The sequence below is a fragment of the Rattus norvegicus genome, chromosome 3 (genome assembly GCF_021556685.1).
Source record: "Rattus norvegicus strain SHRSP/BbbUtx chromosome 3, alternate assembly SHRSP_T2T, whole genome shotgun sequence".
Lineage (NCBI taxonomy): Eukaryota > Metazoa > Chordata > Mammalia > Rodentia > Muridae > Rattus > Rattus norvegicus.
In genome coordinates this window covers 118,523,559-118,541,239 of record NC_141536.1, presented here as the reverse complement: position 1 = coordinate 118,541,239, position 17,681 = coordinate 118,523,559, and the positions used below count along the sequence as shown (strand labels likewise).

Sequence of the window (17,681 nt, the reverse complement as noted above, 5' to 3'; positions counted from 1 at the left end):
GTAGCTCCACGGTAGAGCGCTTGCCTGACTCGTGCAAGGTCCTTCGACCCTTCAAGGGCACACATATGTAAGTGCATGTGTGAGTGTGCACAGGTACCCACCCCCACAATCCCATAAAATAACCTCGTGTCTCTCCCCTTTGGTCCTGTTAGTCAATGGGAGGTTCCTCTTCCCCTCCCTTCCCTTTCCCTTGTGTCCCTGGTTCCTAGCACTGCCACAGGCCCTCTGCCTCTGTTCTTCGTGTTCAGGTGTTACCCTACTAGTCTCCACTCTTCTGAGAAGTGTGGGCACTACTTAGGTGGCGCTGCTAACACAGTGAATCTTACTCTCATTTTCACAGTGAGGAATGGAGGCACAAGGAGGTCCTGTGGCAAATAAGGGCGAAGCCTGAATAGTGGAGGCAAACTATTCTGCTCCTTCCCAGTTGAGCACCATGCAGTCTTTCCCAGCCTCCAGAACTTGACCTTTTCTGCCCAGAGGGAGTCCCGAGTACTTCGAGTAGCAACAGGAAGATTTATTCCGACCTCTGATGCAAAGTAAAGTAGCAAGGCCAAAGTTGGTATTATTCAGAGTGTGGGCAAGGTCCTGGGGCTGTGACCACACCGTCTGGTCTCACGCCAGTCACGCCCATCTTCAACCCACGTCCAAGTATCTTGACCCCTTCAGGGCTGTCTCAGTGCCACCATCACACCGTAGTGGGTTTTGCCAGTCGCCCTAGAGAAAAGAGGAGGGGCCTCGGACAACATCCAGACGATCTCAAGAGGCAGCGGTTTACCATCTAACCCTGAACCCAGAGATCCTGGGCTCTTGCTGCACTCTGGCGGCAGAAGCCGGGAGCCCGGAGCCCGGAGCCCGGGGGAATCGCACCTTGTATGTTCCGCTAGGGCAAGGGCAAGCAGAGAGTGACCGTAAGTCTAGAGAGGAAGGGAGGCAGCGAGACGCGCTGGGGCAAAGGCCGGGATGCAGGAGAGCTGAAGAAAGGAGGACAAGGGGACAGCTTAGGGCAGAGGACGGTCGTGAGCACCGGCGAGGATCCCCGCAGCCGCTGGACGCACGGAGCCCCTTCGCTGGCCGGTAGCCTACGCTCGCGCCGGCCGCCCCCTCCTCCCTCTCGACCGCCCCTCCTCCGTCCCGCCCCCGCGCGGAGTCCCCAGCGCTGCAGAGGCCGCCGCCTGCACTGCCACTCCTAGAGCCGCCGCTCTCCCGGACACGCTTGCAGAGGGGAGCAGGGAGCCGGCCCCGGCCCTTCTTTCCTTGTGACTCCGCAGCCACCGCCGGAGTCGGTTCCCTCACACCAACGTTCCCATTGGGACCTTCACGGCCCGGTGACCTCTGTCCTGCTCTACCTGCAGCACTGCTCCCCTGCAGCCCCTCTGCCGCGGGAACTTGGGCAGGACCGACGGGACTGGCACACGGGGCTGGCTCGGGCGCTGCGGCGATGCCCGCGGGCTCTCTCCCCTCCACTTGCTCGCCCTGTGCCTGGGCTCGGGCCCCGACGGCTGCGCCGTGAGATGACTTTCCGCGACATCCTGAGCGTCACTTTCGAAGGACCCCGGTCGAGCAGTAGCACTGGGGGCTCCGGCGCGGGCGGCGGAGCTGGCACGGTTGGCCCCGAGGGTCCGGCGGTGGGCGGCGTGCCGGGCGCTACAGGCGGCGGCGCTGTGGTGGGAACCGGCAGCGGCGAGGACAACCAGAGCTCCACGGGAGAACCGGGAGCCGCGGCGAGCGGCGAAGTAAATGGCTCGGCGGCCGTCGGGGGGCTAGTGGTGAGTGCTCAGGGCGTGGGAGTGGGTGTCTTCCTGGCGGCCTTCATCCTCACCGCTGTGGCGGGCAACCTGCTGGTCATCCTTTCGGTGGCCTGCAACCGCCACCTACAGACGGTCACCAACTATTTCATCGTGAACCTGGCGGTGGCTGACCTGCTTTTGAGTGCAGCTGTGTTGCCCTTCTCAGCCACTATGGAGGTTCTAGGCTTCTGGGCCTTCGGCCGAACCTTCTGCGACGTGTGGGCCGCGGTGGACGTGCTGTGCTGCACTGCCTCCATCCTTAGCCTCTGCACCATCTCTGTGGACCGGTACGTGGGTGTGCGCCACTCGCTCAAGTACCCAGCTATTATGACAGAGCGCAAGGCCGCTGCCATTCTGGCTCTGCTTTGGGCGGTGGCCCTGGTGGTATCTGTGGGACCGCTACTAGGTTGGAAGGAGCCAGTGCCCCCGGATGAGCGTTTCTGCGGCATCACCGAGGAGGTGGGCTATGCAATCTTCTCTTCCGTGTGCTCCTTCTACCTACCCATGGCAGTGATCGTGGTCATGTACTGCCGCGTGTACGTGGTCGCACGCAGCACTACGCGCAGCCTCGAGGCAGGCATCAAGAGGGAGCCCGGCAAGGCCTCCGAGGTGGTTCTGAGGATCCACTGTCGCGGCGCAGCGACCAGCGCCAAAGGATATCCCGGAACACAGAGTAGCAAGGGCCACACCTTGCGCAGCTCGCTTTCCGTGAGGCTGCTCAAGTTTTCCCGCGAGAAAAAGGCTGCCAAGACGTTGGCCATCGTCGTGGGTGTCTTCGTCCTGTGCTGGTTCCCCTTCTTCTTCGTCCTGCCTCTGGGTGAGTGATGCCCTCACTTTAGACACTTACCCTCTGGCAAGTCCCTTCCTAGAAGCCAGTCCCACAACCTGACTATGGAAGTTTATCAACTTTCTGGTGGATTGCTGTTAGAGAGAGAGAGAGAGAGAGAGAGAGAGAGAGAGAGAGAGAGAGAGAGAGAGAGCGAGAGCGCAAGGGGTTCTTTTTTTTTTTTTTTTTTTTGGTTCTTTTTTTCGGAGCTGGGAATCGAACCCAGGGCCTTGCGCTTCCTAGGCAAGCGCTCTACCACTGAGCTAAATCCCCAACCCCTCGCGCAAGGGGTTCTTGATATTAATGTGTTCTTCCTTTTACAGGCTTCTCGCTTTCTCACCCTCTACAGTCAGAAACCTTGCCCTTGCTTAGTTCCTTGGAAATTTGGGCAAACATCTCCCTGTATTATGTGATCAGCAGTGTATGTAACCCCCCTCCCCCCCCACACACACATATGCTCATCTCTGGAAATAAGTATATTGTGGGTGGTCCCACATGCATACAATCTTTCACTGGCAGCAGACCCAAGCCAGTCAGCCACCTTGTATCTCAGCAGGTGACAGAAAGTCTGCTTCCTCCAAAGGCATCCATTCCGTTGCCCCCACCAGATCTGTGAGAGCCCTGTGGGCTTTCCCTTCTGAAATCTTCTCTTGAAGGGGTTGGAGGAGGGGATGTGGGGCGGGGACCGGGGGTGGGGTGGGGAACAGGATGGGAAGTCTGTCAAGTGGACAGTTAACTATTGTTTATAGTCATTTACAGAGTGAACTAGTTCCCTTACAAGGGACCTGCAGTCCTGGGGGAGGTACAACTGTTCTTAAGGGATTCTTCCTATCCCCTGAGCCTCTCTGAAGGCCCCAAGAGCCTGAACCATCCTGGAAAGGAGAAAGGGACAGCATATCTAAGGCTCTTTGCTCTGAGTCACTGCTCATGGCTGCAACCTCTCCTGGTGCAACCAGAGCCTCTCCTCCCTCTCCCCCATCTGGTTGCTTGTACCCATGAGACTAAGACTAAGTCAGGGAAGAAAGAATGGCCTTGCTCCTGATCTCTTGCAGGTCCCTACACACACACACACACACACACACACACACACACACACACACACACACACACACACACCAGCAACAGCAGCACAGTGACTTTTGTACATCATAACTCAGTTGTGTGACCCTTCTACAAGTCCCTGGATGTTTTCATACAAACTCCAAACTGCCTTCCATAGTCTACAGAGGGTAGTCTTCAAGTTTATTATTGTCCACACCAAAACAGGTCATTCTGAGTATTTACAATAGGACCACAGGCATGAACTGCAGGAATCCCCAGCAAATGCCCTCCCTATCTGAAAGTGGCTATTCCAGGAAGGGCTGCCTCTCTCTGTCCTGCCCTGACCCTCAGTGGGTTAGTCCCTTGACAAGCCTGTTGCCTAGCTCTGGTCTTCTCTTTAATTAGCTCCGTCTGGACTACCCCCAAACCTCTTATCTAACGCCCAACCTGTGGGTCTCTGCTTAAATGTCCCTTTGGCTTGTGTTTCACACCCTCACTGGCTTTCCAGATTTTTCTTTCAACTGTATCATCACTGAACTCAAGAGCACCCAGAATGGTTTCCTGCCTATGAGGGGCTATATCGTTCTTCACTTGGGGCACAGACCCGGGTGTCAGGAAGCTTGAGTTCAAATCCCAACTCTGTCTCTCACTACCTATGTAGCCTGGGGCCTCTGTTTCTTCATCTTTAAGTGAGGGTGGTGGTGGTGATAACCCTGACCTCAACACATGTGAGAGCCAGTAAAGTGTTATGCATCAATATAACTGAGGCATATGTGAATGTCATACACTGACCCCAGCTCAGGTGAAGGAATAAATTCCCCACTTGAAAATCATCCAGCCAGAGTCTGATTTGGGGTTGGAGAATGTGAAAGCTATGAAGTTGGAGGAGGGGACAGCTAGCCAGAAGAAAGATGTTGCAATGACCTTTGTGCATGTTCTCCCTCTTCCTCTCTCTCCAAGGCCAACCCCCACAGCCCTGCCCTGGCCTTGCCTCTTGGAACCTGTTCAAAAGCACCTTATTCCCCTACCTGTGTGTGTCTTAGCTCACCCCAGTCTCTACAGGGAATGCTAGGCCGGGCAGAAAATACCATCTACATTTTTTTTACATTTTCCTTTAATTCTTTTAAATTATTTTTGTTACAGAATAAAGCACAAATAAGGAGAAATTATTATAATAAGCACCCGTGGGCCTGTGGTCACCCACACTGAGCACATGCTGATCTGGCCATATCTACCTTCTACCCCCTCTCCTTGCTGCTTTCACAGAATAGATGACGGCTGAACTCCATGCCCTCTTCCTCTTCCACCTTTCCAGAGAGGATGCTGGCATTTACCACCCCCATGTGTGTGCTGATTCTCGGACCACGTGCATCTGCACTCATTTTGAACCGAAGCACCGTCCTGTGTGTCTTCAGAATCTGTACCAAAGGCATTCACTGTGCATCTCATTCTTCAGGCTGCGTTTTTCATCCAGCCTTGTGTCCTTGAGATTCATGCAGGGTGGGGCCATTACTGGTGCATTTGAAAGTGCTGCATGGTGTGCCGATCCAGTCTCCTCCTGAATGCTAGGCTGTTCTTGTTTTTCATAGTTAAGATCAAGATAGCAAAAGACCGCCACTGTTTTCTGAGGCCCAGACTATGTGTTCCAGGAAACCTTCTCTACATCTCCGTGACTCTTGCCCCTTGCTGGCGTGCGCTGCTCTTTCCCTGTCCCTGTATCTCTGCTGCTCCTCCCACATGCTATGGGAGCCTTAAAGATGTCTATATCTGGCTCCAAGAGGGGATTTCATGGATGTATGAATATGCAAAGCCATTAAGTTGTGTGTTCTAGGATGTGCATGCCAACTCAAACTCCTGGCAGCTCCTGAGGAGCTGGCAATAATGAGCAAGCAGGACAGATGCCAACCAAAGAAGCAGAATATTCCACTCGGCCCTGTGTCGTTTGGAGGGCAAAGAGGAGGGCAGAGGCTGCTGTGGGAGAGAGTGGACTGGAGGGTTTTGAGGCAGGAAGGGGGCCAGGAGGCACAGACATGCCCAAGGCTTGTGAGGGAACATGTGCCCTCGAACGAGCGTTCTGAGCTGTGACACTTTGTAGGGAATATGGCCTTCGAGGGGCCAGCATGTCTTGCCTTGGAGGTGCTAGGGTAAAGACTTTAGGTGATTTCCAAAGAGAGGTTTGGGGTGAGGGTATTTGCAGGAATATGGAGTACAGTATCCCGGGAAGGTAGCAGGAGACAGATGAAAGCCAGGGGAGCACCGATTTAGAAAGAACCAAAAGGAAGTCAAGAAAGACAGCTTCAAGAGGAAAAGATACAGCTGCACAGGCGGGAAACCTTCAGGTCCACAGGAGTGTGCCAGCCAGCACCAGACACAAGCACTGGAAAAGCATAATGTGTGTCTACAAAGGGCCATGGCTATAGAACTGAAGGCAACCACACGCCACTATCGGGAAGCCTCCAGCACCCCACAGGGCTCCCATTCACACATCCGTGTCCAGGAGACCCGGCAGCAATGCAGATGTAGCTGATGAGCACAAATTGTGCAGTAGCTAGAGCTTAAGGGGGAAGTCTGGAATCCCAAAGGATGCTAGGACAGAGAGCTGTAGACTGACCTAGCAGCCCCACCATGCTGGCTGGTCGTAGCAGATATAACCCAAGCACTAAGGACGCTGAAGCCGTCTGCTTAGTGAGACCTTGTCCTCTCTCAAAGGAGCAATGTGTTATTGGTCAAGCCAAATATCCTGCAAAGAGGGACCAACAACAACAGGTGTACTGAATTGTGAGGCCTCCTGAGGACAGATGTCAGGCAGGCACACAAAATCATAAAGGTCCCAGAAAAGCGATGGGTCGTCTTATTACATCATTTCTGTCTGCCTCACTCTCCCTGTGAGGGATAAGCATGGGGCATATATTCCACAGAGGGAGGCAGAGGGTACTTAATGAGAATCCTAGACACCACCTGTCTGGGACTACATGCAGCTCCAGGCGGCACAGGAAGGGAGCTTCCGGTGCCACTGCTGTGTGTGCACACCGGCAACCCTTGCCCTGGTAAATGGCCACAGGCCTGTCTGCCTTCTCGATGTGCGTCTGTTTCAAGCATGCCAGCACCTCCACAGGACAGAGCTGAGCTGGGCAGTGCTTGCTGCCCACTCTCAGAGGCATTCCAAGACAGATGGGAAAGAATACAGACAACCTGTGGGGGGTGGGGGGGAGCTCTTGACAGCCTGCCAAGGACAGACACATTTCCTCTGGTCCTAAGCAAGCTGGCACAGAGCTAGATACCGTGAAGAACATCATAAAAAACTATATAAATGGATCCTGGTTGCTTTGGTGTGTGTGGACAAGGACAGCAGTCAGAGCCACTCCCTAGGACTTCTCTGAAAAGCTTCAAGATGAAGCATGGCTAGCGTAGGGGTCGCTGCCAGGCAGAAGTGCACCTGATTAGAGTTCCAGTCCCTAAGATGTGTGAAGCATGGGTCTGCTCAGCCCCAGCCATTTTGGTTAGGCATAAGGCAGCCTTTCCTATATGCCCATATGCCAAAGGGAACTAGGGAACAGGGGCCCCTCGTAAGCGCCCAGTTGAAGGAGAGCATCTGTTCAGGGAGCCTTTGGGGTCACACCTCAGAGTCTCCAAGGTTCTATGGTCTATATGGTAAATGCCCCTCCATGAGGCCCAGAAGTAGGGCTGCCCTGGAAACCTCCACATACGGAACCCAGCCTCACCTCTAGCCTTCCGATGACACTGACAGATCCTAGGTTTTCATTTCCGGCTCTCTGGTTTTTGACTGCCAAGCATCACGGGCTTCTGCAGCTATTTCATTTTTTAGTGATTAGGTCAGAACCCTAAAAGATGTGCTCACCACTGAATTATACCCCTGGGCCCAAATGCTACCACCCAGGGCAGTTTCAGAGGCTCTAACAGACGTGCACACAGTCCATCCAAACCCTGTGAACCCATTCTACCATCTGGAAGCCATAACTGAGCCTCTCTTTCATAGCCTGTCTCCATTGTACAGAGAACATCTCTGGCCCTCAGACATGGTTCATTGTTTGCCTCAATGCACTATGCTGTCAGCATTCAATGTGTATCATTGTGGGGATGGAGGAGTCTTATCTGATAGGCACAGAAGAGTGGCAGTGTTGGTGGGAAACCCAAGCTTGACAAACCTGGGATGAGCAGCTCTGTGAGAAAACATATCCAGAGATGGAGCCCAAACAGGAGAATGGAGAAATAAACAATGTATTCATAGACTGGACTACTATACAACAAGGAAAAATAACAAGTGAATTTTATGGGCATTCTACTGGGAAGAGTAAGCCAGATCAGGAACATAGTGTGTACTATCTGATTCTATGTGTAAGACATTCAAAATCAGGTGAAATCCAACCAGAGTGATATTTAAAAAAAAAAAAAAAGGAATCGTGTCTGTATGGAATGGGGACAATGAGTGCCAACTGGAAGCAAGTGCTAGAACTTTCTGTGGTGCTGAAAATGTTCTGTATCTTGCTCAGGGACAGATGCAAGGGTCATCATCATGTTACATGCACACTTACACTAGTGCATGCAAATGCAAAAACCTGGTCTATGTCTGTGTAGCACCTTACACAGAGTAGGTGCTTGACAAATTTATGCAGCTCGGGGAAGTGTTAGAGCCCGTGTCTTTGCACATCCTGCGTTCCAAGGGTCTGGAGGGCGCAGAACAGCCCTGCAGTTTATTCCATTTCACTTTATCTTATCGGACTATTGTGGCATTTGTTGTTTGTTTTATGCTAAAATCATAAGTGTGCCCACGGTATTATTAACTATAGGGACAGTGTGGTACAGCTGGTCCCTAGCACCTGTCAACTTACCAGACTGAAGCTTTAACAGCTCCTGTTGAGAAACCGAGGTCCCAGAAGAGACATCCATTCTCTGGTATTCAAGAGCGCCATGATTAGGGGAGAGAAGGGCATCTGTGCTGTTGCGTGATGCCCCACAGGTTGTGCGCTTGACCACAAATCATCTTCGGAAACCTTTGAGAAGCCTTGGAGATCCATGTGTGCCCTTGCTTTCCAGGTGACTGAGAGTTTCAGGTTTGACTTGTACCTTTCCGGCCCCAGAGCTGGCATTCACTGTTTCTCTCTCATGGGAAGGTGATGGTTAACAACCACAAATTGAGCTCTCGGCTGCTGGCTGACACTGTCACCTCGTTTGCCATCGGCTCAGGTTCAGTTTCGAGACAGAGCTAGGAAGGACAGTACTTTCTGGGAAACCCAGAAACACTTAACATACCTACATATTAGGGTCATAAACTGTCTCCCCCCACTCTCACTCCTGGTCTAGTCATCACCGTGGTCTATGATGGCGCCTTGACCTCCAGACTAGGTTGGCTTTTCCTCTCCCCTGTCCTTCCAGTGTTGGAGTTCCTGTGCCCACCTTGCTCCTCCTGTTTACCTCAGCGATCTCTGTCTGAGTCGACCTGCTCTGTCCTCCATCCTTGGCTCCCCATTATGTTGAGCTCAGTCTCTGCCTAGCTCTCGCCTCCCATTCCTGAGAGTCGGCCAATCCCATGACTTAGCACTTCGTTTGCTCTGAGCACCTTTAACTCCTTCTCATCTCTTAACTCCTCTGAGTCTCAGAGTCCAGAACTGGGCCCACCATTCTCCCGTGTAGTACAGTGGTAATGCATTCTTGTTGGCTCTGGGGTTTTTGTAGCATCTGGGATTTGCAGCACCTACCCATTCCTGTGGTGCAAATATTCTCATCATAGCCAATTGTTGTGCTACTCAAAAACACAGACAGCCAATTTATAAGATTCTTGAGAATGGAAGTCAGGACTGGAGAGATGGCTCAGCGGTTAAGAGCACTGACTGCTCTTCCAGAGGTCCTGAGTTCAATTCCCAGCAACCACATGGTGGCTCACAACCATCTGTAATGAGATCTGATGCCCTCTTCTGGTCTGAAGACAGTGACGATGTACTCACATACATGAAATAAATAAAATAAAATCTTTAATAAAAAAAAAAAGAATGGAACGGTCAGCTTTAAGAGCCAGTACCAACTATTTAGCCGAGCTTGCCAAGAGATATCTACGTAGCTCTCTGCCCAGGGACAGCCGCAGGGTGCCCTCAGGAGCTTTCATAGGTTCCCTTCAGCTCTGATTCTCTTACTTTCTTTCCTTTCTAATGGATCTGCTTCCACCAGTTTCTGTCAACCTTCTGTATCTTCTGTCTCCCTTCATACATACAGCACATAGACCTCACCTAGAGCTGTCATACCCCGGCATGATGACTTCCTTTGCTCTACCTACCATCTCACTGGTATCTTTCCTCCCTTATAGCTACTTGTAAAACATCCCTTGCCACGTCTTAAAGAATACTCTGATACTCCTCCTCCTCCTCCTCTTCCTCCTCCTCTTCCTCCAGCCAGCAATGTCTCATCCCACTCAGGGCTAGCTTCTCTCCCCCAAGGCACATATCTGGCTTTGGCACTGTTACCAGCAGCAACCCAGAAGTCACACTCCAGAGTGCTTTCAAGTCTTTTCATCCTCTCCTGTTGCATCAGCCTTGCCTCTTGGACTCTCAGCATCCCTCGGGTCTTACCCTGCATGCACACTTCTCTGGTGGTCCCCTCAGCCTCCTTAGGAGGCCCTTCTCCTCCCTCTGATCCCCATTTAACTTCAGGTCCACATTCCAGGCCTTCCGACCATATGAATTTCCTGTCTCGCTATTAACAACTGGCCATTGATTTAGTAGCTGCTTAAAACAATGAATCATCTTCTGGGGTTGAAGGTCAAAAGTCCTCAAATCAAGGTCCTGGCACGGCTGTCTCCCTAGAGGATCTAGGGAAAAGATGTCAGCTGACCTTCTGCAGTCTTGGAGACAGCTCTGGTCCCTCCTCCTTGCATGAGTTCTGTGGTGTCCACTATCACATCACCACCCCCTACGACTCTCACCCCCTACTGGGTCCTTGTGACTACCTTGTGCCAATCCGGCTTGATTGCAACAGCCGTGAAAGGTCTGGACATCCCGGGGCCCTCATTCCACCTGTACCCCCACACCCTGACACTGCTCTTCCTTCCTGGGCTCACCTTTCCACTCCCCTGAACCTGCTGTCTACCATCTTCCCATAGGCAAGTGGCGTCTCAGCACCCTCTGGTGCCCACAGCCTGAGCATCAGCTTCACTTCCTCTTCCACACCACTCTACCTATTCTCTCTCTCTCTCCCTCTCTCTCTCTCTCTCTCTCTCTCTCTCTCTCTCTCTCTCTCTCTCTCTCTCTCCCCAGCCTGCCCCATTTTCCCATCCCCACTGCCCCGCCTAAACAAATCAGCCAAATATCGCACATGTCCTCTGTGCTGACAACTGTCAACCTTCCTAGCAGGAGCTGACCCTCCTTCGAGTGCTTCTTCTTCTTGGAGCCAGGTCAGCCTGACTGAGCACAGGGGCCATTGGGCAGACCTGAAGCCCTGTCACTCAGCATGTATGAGGCCACGGATTGGAGCAGGGCAGACCAGTAAGGGAGTGACAGAGTGGGAGAATAAAGAGATGGGCAGGGGGATGAGAAGAGACCATGGTAAACTGTAGGACCCGGGACACTCCCACAGGAAGCCAGAGACTAAGAGCCTGGGCTCCACGTCCATCATGAACTCTGAGAGCTGCCCTTCCATGTCCTATGTCTCAACCCATATCACAGGCCAAGGCCAAGGTTCTCTGCCAGCTCTGGACCTTTTTGCTGCCTCAGGACCTTTGCTCGTGCCCTTTCCTTTACCCAGAATTTACTTTCCCAAGATGAATGCCTAGCTTCCTCCTTTGCGGGTCCTCCTTACAGGTCCTCAGTTCAAGTACTTTATCAGAGACATTTGTCTGGCTGTAAGGGACAGAGGTCGAGTCTCTTGAGGAGGAGGGACCGTGAGCTCCAGTGTAAGAGCCACCAAATGCTCTCCCCTGACCCTGCTGGTGGGAGGAGGCAGAAGATGGTGGATTTTTACCTTCTTGGATCTCTCAGCTGTAAGGATAGCATGCTATCAACAGAGGTCAGTAGTGGAGAGAATGCAAAAAGCAGGGGGTGGGGGACACAGCCTGATATTTCATGGCCAGCCACAACTTATGCTCAGGGCTGGCTGCGAATTCTGACAACCTGCCAAGAACACGCTCCTTTCTGGGGATGCCAGAAGAGACTGTTAATCACAGAGCCTGCCCTTCAGCCTCAGAGCTGCCCATCCTCCCCAGGGCTTGGCCTATTTGCTCGTGTGTCTCTCTGTCTTACCCCAGATCCCAGGAACTCTTCCTCAGCCTGCCTTTCTGCTCCTTGGGAGATAACACCAGCCCGGGATCAAGAGAGCCAGCACATCTACCTGCTGACCAGATGTGTCCACATTTCAGGACACTAAGCTAGACCTCTAAACCACATCGGTGTTAGCGTTGCAGGCTCTGTGACAAATCCTGAGACAGCCAACTGGAAAGGGAGAACTTTCTTATTGGGTCATTGCTTGGGAGGCTGCAGTCTGATTGGCCAGATCGTTGGTTGGTGGCAGGTGGTGGGGCAGCATGTCATGGCCGCAGTGAATGGCTAGAAAACAGAAGAGGAGTCACACACACCCCCAGTGACCTAAATCCTCTAGCTAGTCCCTATGTCTTAAAGGTCCCACCACCTCCCAGTGGCTGCATGGACTGGGAGAGCACACCTTCCAGGAATCTAACGACTCTCATATAGGACTTGTGGGAAGGCAGCTGGGTGCAACCAAGCCAGGTGGGTGGAAACTGAACAGGGGTGTGGGTGAGGGGCTCGAGGGAGGCCCAAGCAGGAGCACCATCTTGTGTCTAAGGGGTTAGAAGGTGCCACATGTGAAGCTGTCACTTGTTACACACTGTCAGGTGTGTAAGAAGAGCACCAGGGACAACCATGCAAGAGAAGGTAGGCTAAGAGAAGAGTTCATGCAAAGACACACAGCAGACAGAGAGTGCCAGAGCAAGGCTGTGGCAGGAGCAGGAGGGAGCTCGAGTGCTGAGAAGAGTAGCCTTGGCCCCAAGACTCCCATATTCCCATTGAGACTTTCGCAGCCTTAGTCTGTACTGTGTGGCTATCACCAAACAATTGAGGTTAATTACCTTATAAAGAAAAGAGGTTTATTTGCCTCATAGTTCTGGTATCTGGGAAGCCCAGACAACACCATCATCAGTATCCAGAAAGGGCTTATGGAAGAGAAGCAGGAAGGGGAATGGCTGTGTATAGAAGGAACAGGTATGTGGGGTGGTCTGGCTTTCTATCCCAGTGTTGTGAGAGCTGTCCCAGTCTTACAAGACCTGGCCCACTCCCACCAGACAGCATTAACCCATCTATGAGAATGGAGCCACCACAACCTACCTACCTTCCACTAGGCCCCATCTGTTACACATTGTCCCACCTCAGTATACATTGAGGATCAAGCTTCCACAGCACCGGTAACAGAGCTGATGCACTAAAGGAGGATGGGCAGGTAAAGCAGCTGGTGGGTCCAACAGCTGTCCCTGGCAGACTAGGGGTCATGGTAATGGCTGAGAAGAATTTGTCCACTGATACCCCAGTGACACTGTCCCTACAAATGCCCGTCTTCAGGGGTCTTGGGACAGCTCCCTACCCCACACATATTGTGAAACAGGGAGGGAAATGCCTACACCCCTTGAGACCCAAGATCCCTGCCAGGTGTGTGAGCTGCAGAGAAAGCATGGAGAGAGGTGGGAGGGGTAGAGGGAAGTGGAGCTAGGGCACTCCAGGCAGAAGTGACATGATCCACCCCGGCCACCTGGGACCACAACAAGAAATTCATTACGGGAAGGTTTTACCACATCCCAGAGCCTGCAGCCATCTGCAGCAAGAAGCCTGGATTTTCTAAGCAGTATGTCTGCACACAGTGGTTAGAAAGAGAGTAAGAACCAGTTGTGTCAGAGGCTGTGGGACCCATCCATCTATCTCCCTCAGACCTCCAGTTTGTACAGGCCCACTCCTAAGTGCCTGCCTGTGTCTCTTACCCAGAGGCTTCCATAACTTACTTGTTCTTGTAGTCCACCCAAGAAGCAGGCAAAAAGTGGGGAAATTTAATAGCTCGAGAAGTGAGCAGGAGACTCACTGGGGACGAGAGGTAGGTGCCCACATCCCTCCCCTCTTCCCCTGGTGGGAAAATCCAAGAAAGTCCCTTTGGGGTTAAGTCTCAGTTTCCCACATTAGCAACTGACTTCCTAGCACCCCTCTCCCTGTGTCAGCGGCTACCCAAGGTGTTTCTCTCTCGGGTTAAAGGCTTGCACTCGAACACTGTCTCAGAGCTTGCTTCTGAGAAAACTCAAAAAAGTCAGACCTCAAGGGAAGCAGAAGGCAATTGCTGGGGCTGGAAGGCTGCCTTTGAATCCCAGCCCCTTTGTGTGTGAGAAATTCTCCATTCCAGGAAGACTCTGCACAAGTCAGTTGTGCATAAATTAAAAAGTTTCAATGCTTGCAATAATACTGGGACAGAACTTAAAACATGTCATGCTGTCCACAGATCTGAATAAAACCAGGCTGGCAACAAACACTGGACAACATAGTCCACTGATGTGTCAGCCACAGCTAAACAGAAAAGATGCGGGTCTGAGTCAGAGTAGTATTTCCAGCATTTGGCCTGACTTGGAAACCGTTGATGGAGGGTGATCTTCCTATAGGACAGGGTCCTTCAAGCATTTTCCAGGGACTGCCTAACCCTTCTCCCAGGGGAAATAAGCCTTACTGAGCCCTGGTACCCATAACCCCACCATATTTCAGCTACTGTTTCTGACCACTCCCTAGATATAGACAGCAGTCCTTTCCCAGGTCTGTGGTACCTCTCTGAAAAGCCACAGGATGGAGGAGGGGTGAGTAGATACCAGGGGTTGGGTGAGTGGGTGAATAGGTTGGTTGGTCGGTTGGTTTGCTTACTGTCCTGGGAATTGAACCTGGGGTTCTCAAATGCTGCCTGAGTTCTCTAGTACTGATCTATATATCTCTAGCCCAACACATTTAGATTAGAATCCCATTTTGTCTAGAATGAAGCTTTTGCTGTGGATGAGGCAGGTGAGAAGGTGGCCTCTGGGTTGCACCTTTGCATTCAGTCCCCGTTCCCTGAGAATGGCTTCCTTAGGGTTCATATTGGAGAAATAGTGGAGATGTTTGTGGGAAACGAGGTCTTAGTGCCCATTTGCACTTGTCCTGTTCCCCCACATAAAACCACCCCAGCTTTTCCTCAACACTTTCCCTGCCCTACAGGGCTACATTTTGACAAGCATGGGTACTGTGCACTTGAAGATTAATTCTGGACTGACTGTCACCAGCTTACAGATACCCAGGGCTCCTGACTCCCCACAGAAGGAAAGCTGTGCCTTCATTCAAAGTCCTCCATTATGGAGCCTAGATCAGCCCCGTGCCCCGTTGGCAGTCACATTGTCGCCCAGAGCCAGCACCACGTTTCATGACTCCTCCCCAGTACCCAGCACTGGGCAAACCTTCTCGCCCTTTCTGTGCTTAGGCAGTAGAGTACACTGCACAGAGTACCATAAAACGCTATAACAAAAGACTGCAAAGAACTCATTTTGCTGGGAAAGGTTGCCAAAATATTTTTACATGAGACTTGTAGCAGAATTGTGCTTCCCCATCAACGCCTTAAAGAACAAGACCTGCTGGTGTCGCCTAGAGACTGACTGCCCTCAGCAGAGAGACCGCCATACAGGCGGCAGTAACTAGGCTCCACCACAAGGACTGGTGCAGCCAGTTTCTGTCAGTCTCCCAGAGGTTGCTGTAGCCCCCCTCCGACCCCCCCACCCCCGCTCATAAGCCTAGAAGATGACTGCCTCTGCCTCATCTTGAGGAACGTTTAGGGACACTGCTTGCCTCTCTGAGAGCAGAGCACACGCAGTCTCTGGTTTCTGTATGAAACCTGCTACATGTGGTTTGGGTGTCTTTCCGGTCGGGGTTTGTTGCCTGTGCCCAAATAGTTTTCTATCAAGTTAGATTCAGAAAACAGGAAGATAGTTCTTTCTCCTCATCTATGGTCTTAGAGAGTGACCGCCACCTCCATCACCACCACCATCTTGATAGCGACTCGGCTTCTGAGGTCGGCAGCAGTTCTTTGTCAACCTCCCTCCTAACCCCATCAGTTAATTACCCTGGTCTCTGTTCCCTGCAGGCTCTCTGTTCCCGCAGCTGAAACCGTCAGAGGGTGTCTTCAAGGTCATCTTCTGGCTGGGCTACTTCAATAGCTGTGTGAACCCGCTCATCTACCCCTGCTCCAGTCGCGAGTTCAAGCGCGCCTTCCTCCGCCTCCTGCGCTGCCAGTGTCGCCGCCGCCGCCGCCGCCTCTGGCGAGTCTACGGCCACCACTGGCGAGCCTCGACCGGCGACGCGCGTTCCGACTGCGCCCCCAGCCCTCGCATCGCTCCCCCCGGGGCCCCTCTAGCCCTCACTGCACACCCGGGTGCGGGCTCGGCAGACACGCCGGAGACGCAGGATTCGGTCTCCAGCAGTCGAAAGCCAGCCTCCGCCCTCCGGGAGTGGAGACTGCTCGGGCCGCTACAGAGACCCACGACCCAGCTGCGTGCGAAGGTGTCCAGCCTGTCCCATAAGATTCGCTCTGGGGGCGCGCGGCGCGCGGAGACTGCGTGTGCCCTGCGCTCCGAGGTAGAAGCAGTGTCCCTAAATGTTCCCCAAGATGGGGCAGAAGCTGTCATCTGCCAGGCTTATGAGCCGGGCGACTACAGCAACCTCCGAGAGACTGACATTTAAGGACCGAAACTCAGGCTGGGGAAGGTGCTGGGGAAAGTGCGGGGGCCAGGGGTGGGGTGCTTTATGGGATACTGCCTTCGGATCCAAGACTGCCCAGGGTGGCTGCTCCATCTCACCCAGAGCAACCCGAGCTGGACCTGGGGGTCGGAGCACTTCGAAGGTGATGGGTTATGGTGCCGCCTGCTGGACATAGTTGTCCAGAGCTCTTCCTGAAAGGGAAAGGCTACAGGATTCGCCCTTCTCATCCAGTCTAAGAAACTACTTAGTCAACTCCTAGTGTCTAAGCAGAAGGCTTCAGGTATGGCTTCTCCCCTTGGGGAGGAAGAGGAAGAGGTACAAATTCTTGTTTTGCTGCTCCCAGGGAAAAGATCCGTGGACAGTTTCTACTCCTTACTGCCACCTGGAGGAAGTCAATGGACCTACCATAGGACCTGCCATCCGGCAAGTTTTGGTGGCGTATTGGATGCCCGCCGAACAAATCTGTTGCTCTTCCGCTCTGGGCCCACTGCCCTCTTCCCCACACTCCTAACTGTATGTTCCCCTCACCATACCCCCCGCCCCGGGGCCTTACTGTTTACACTGTGTACATAGTTCATTGTGCCTGTCTGTGCCCATCACTTCTCACTGGGATTCCAGGCTGCCAAAGGGGAGAGCCTTATTTATCATTTTGAAACCTATTTATTGGTAAGAGTACTTATATTTTGTTCAGACTGTGCAAACTGTCCATCTTTGGCTTGTAATGCATATAGAGCCTCCTTCTTCTGAAATCCTTAGACCATCACAGGACAATTATGTTCTCCTTGCTGGTTTGGGGGGTGGGGGGCATATAGGTCAGAAACATATTTTGGGAGCTGGTCCTCTCCTTCATTCATTGGGTCACTACTGTCCTTTGGATCTTTTAGCAAGACTAAAGGTCTTCGGAGCTTTGTTGGCTTTTAAGAGTTGCATAAGCATCAGCACACGCGCGCGCGCGCACACACACACACACACACACACACACACACACACACACACACACACACAGATGCATCTGCGATGCTCCGAGGGCCTCAGGGAACATGGTGGCTACATCGTGTAAGTGATAAAACATCACAGAGGATATACACACCCAAGCAGACAAGCATGTGAGTGTTGAGAAAAGCCACACCTAGCTGTATGTTCCTCAGCTCTGAGTAGAGACATGCATCCCATGGTTCAATTCAATCTCTGAAAAGAAAATATCAGCCACACGTCTCCAACCTGCATAGGACTGATAACTGTGAAGAGTCAGCCCTTAGCAGGACA

The 17,681-nt window shown here is 52.5% G+C and overlaps 1 protein-coding gene across 1 annotated transcript; it reads left to right on the top strand.

Annotated features, from left to right (window-relative positions):
• Nucleotides 1–1,030: 1,030 nt before the first annotated feature.
• On the top strand, nucleotides 1,031–17,164 carry Adra1d (adrenoceptor alpha 1D). Its single transcript, NM_024483.2, is given in 2 exon segments — nucleotides 1,031–2,604; nucleotides 15,802–17,164. Coding segments are annotated over 2 exon segments (1,689 nt in total). The 5' UTR covers nucleotides 1,031–1,511; the 3' UTR covers nucleotides 16,398–17,164.
• The last annotated feature ends 517 nt before the right edge of the window (nucleotides 17,165–17,681 follow it).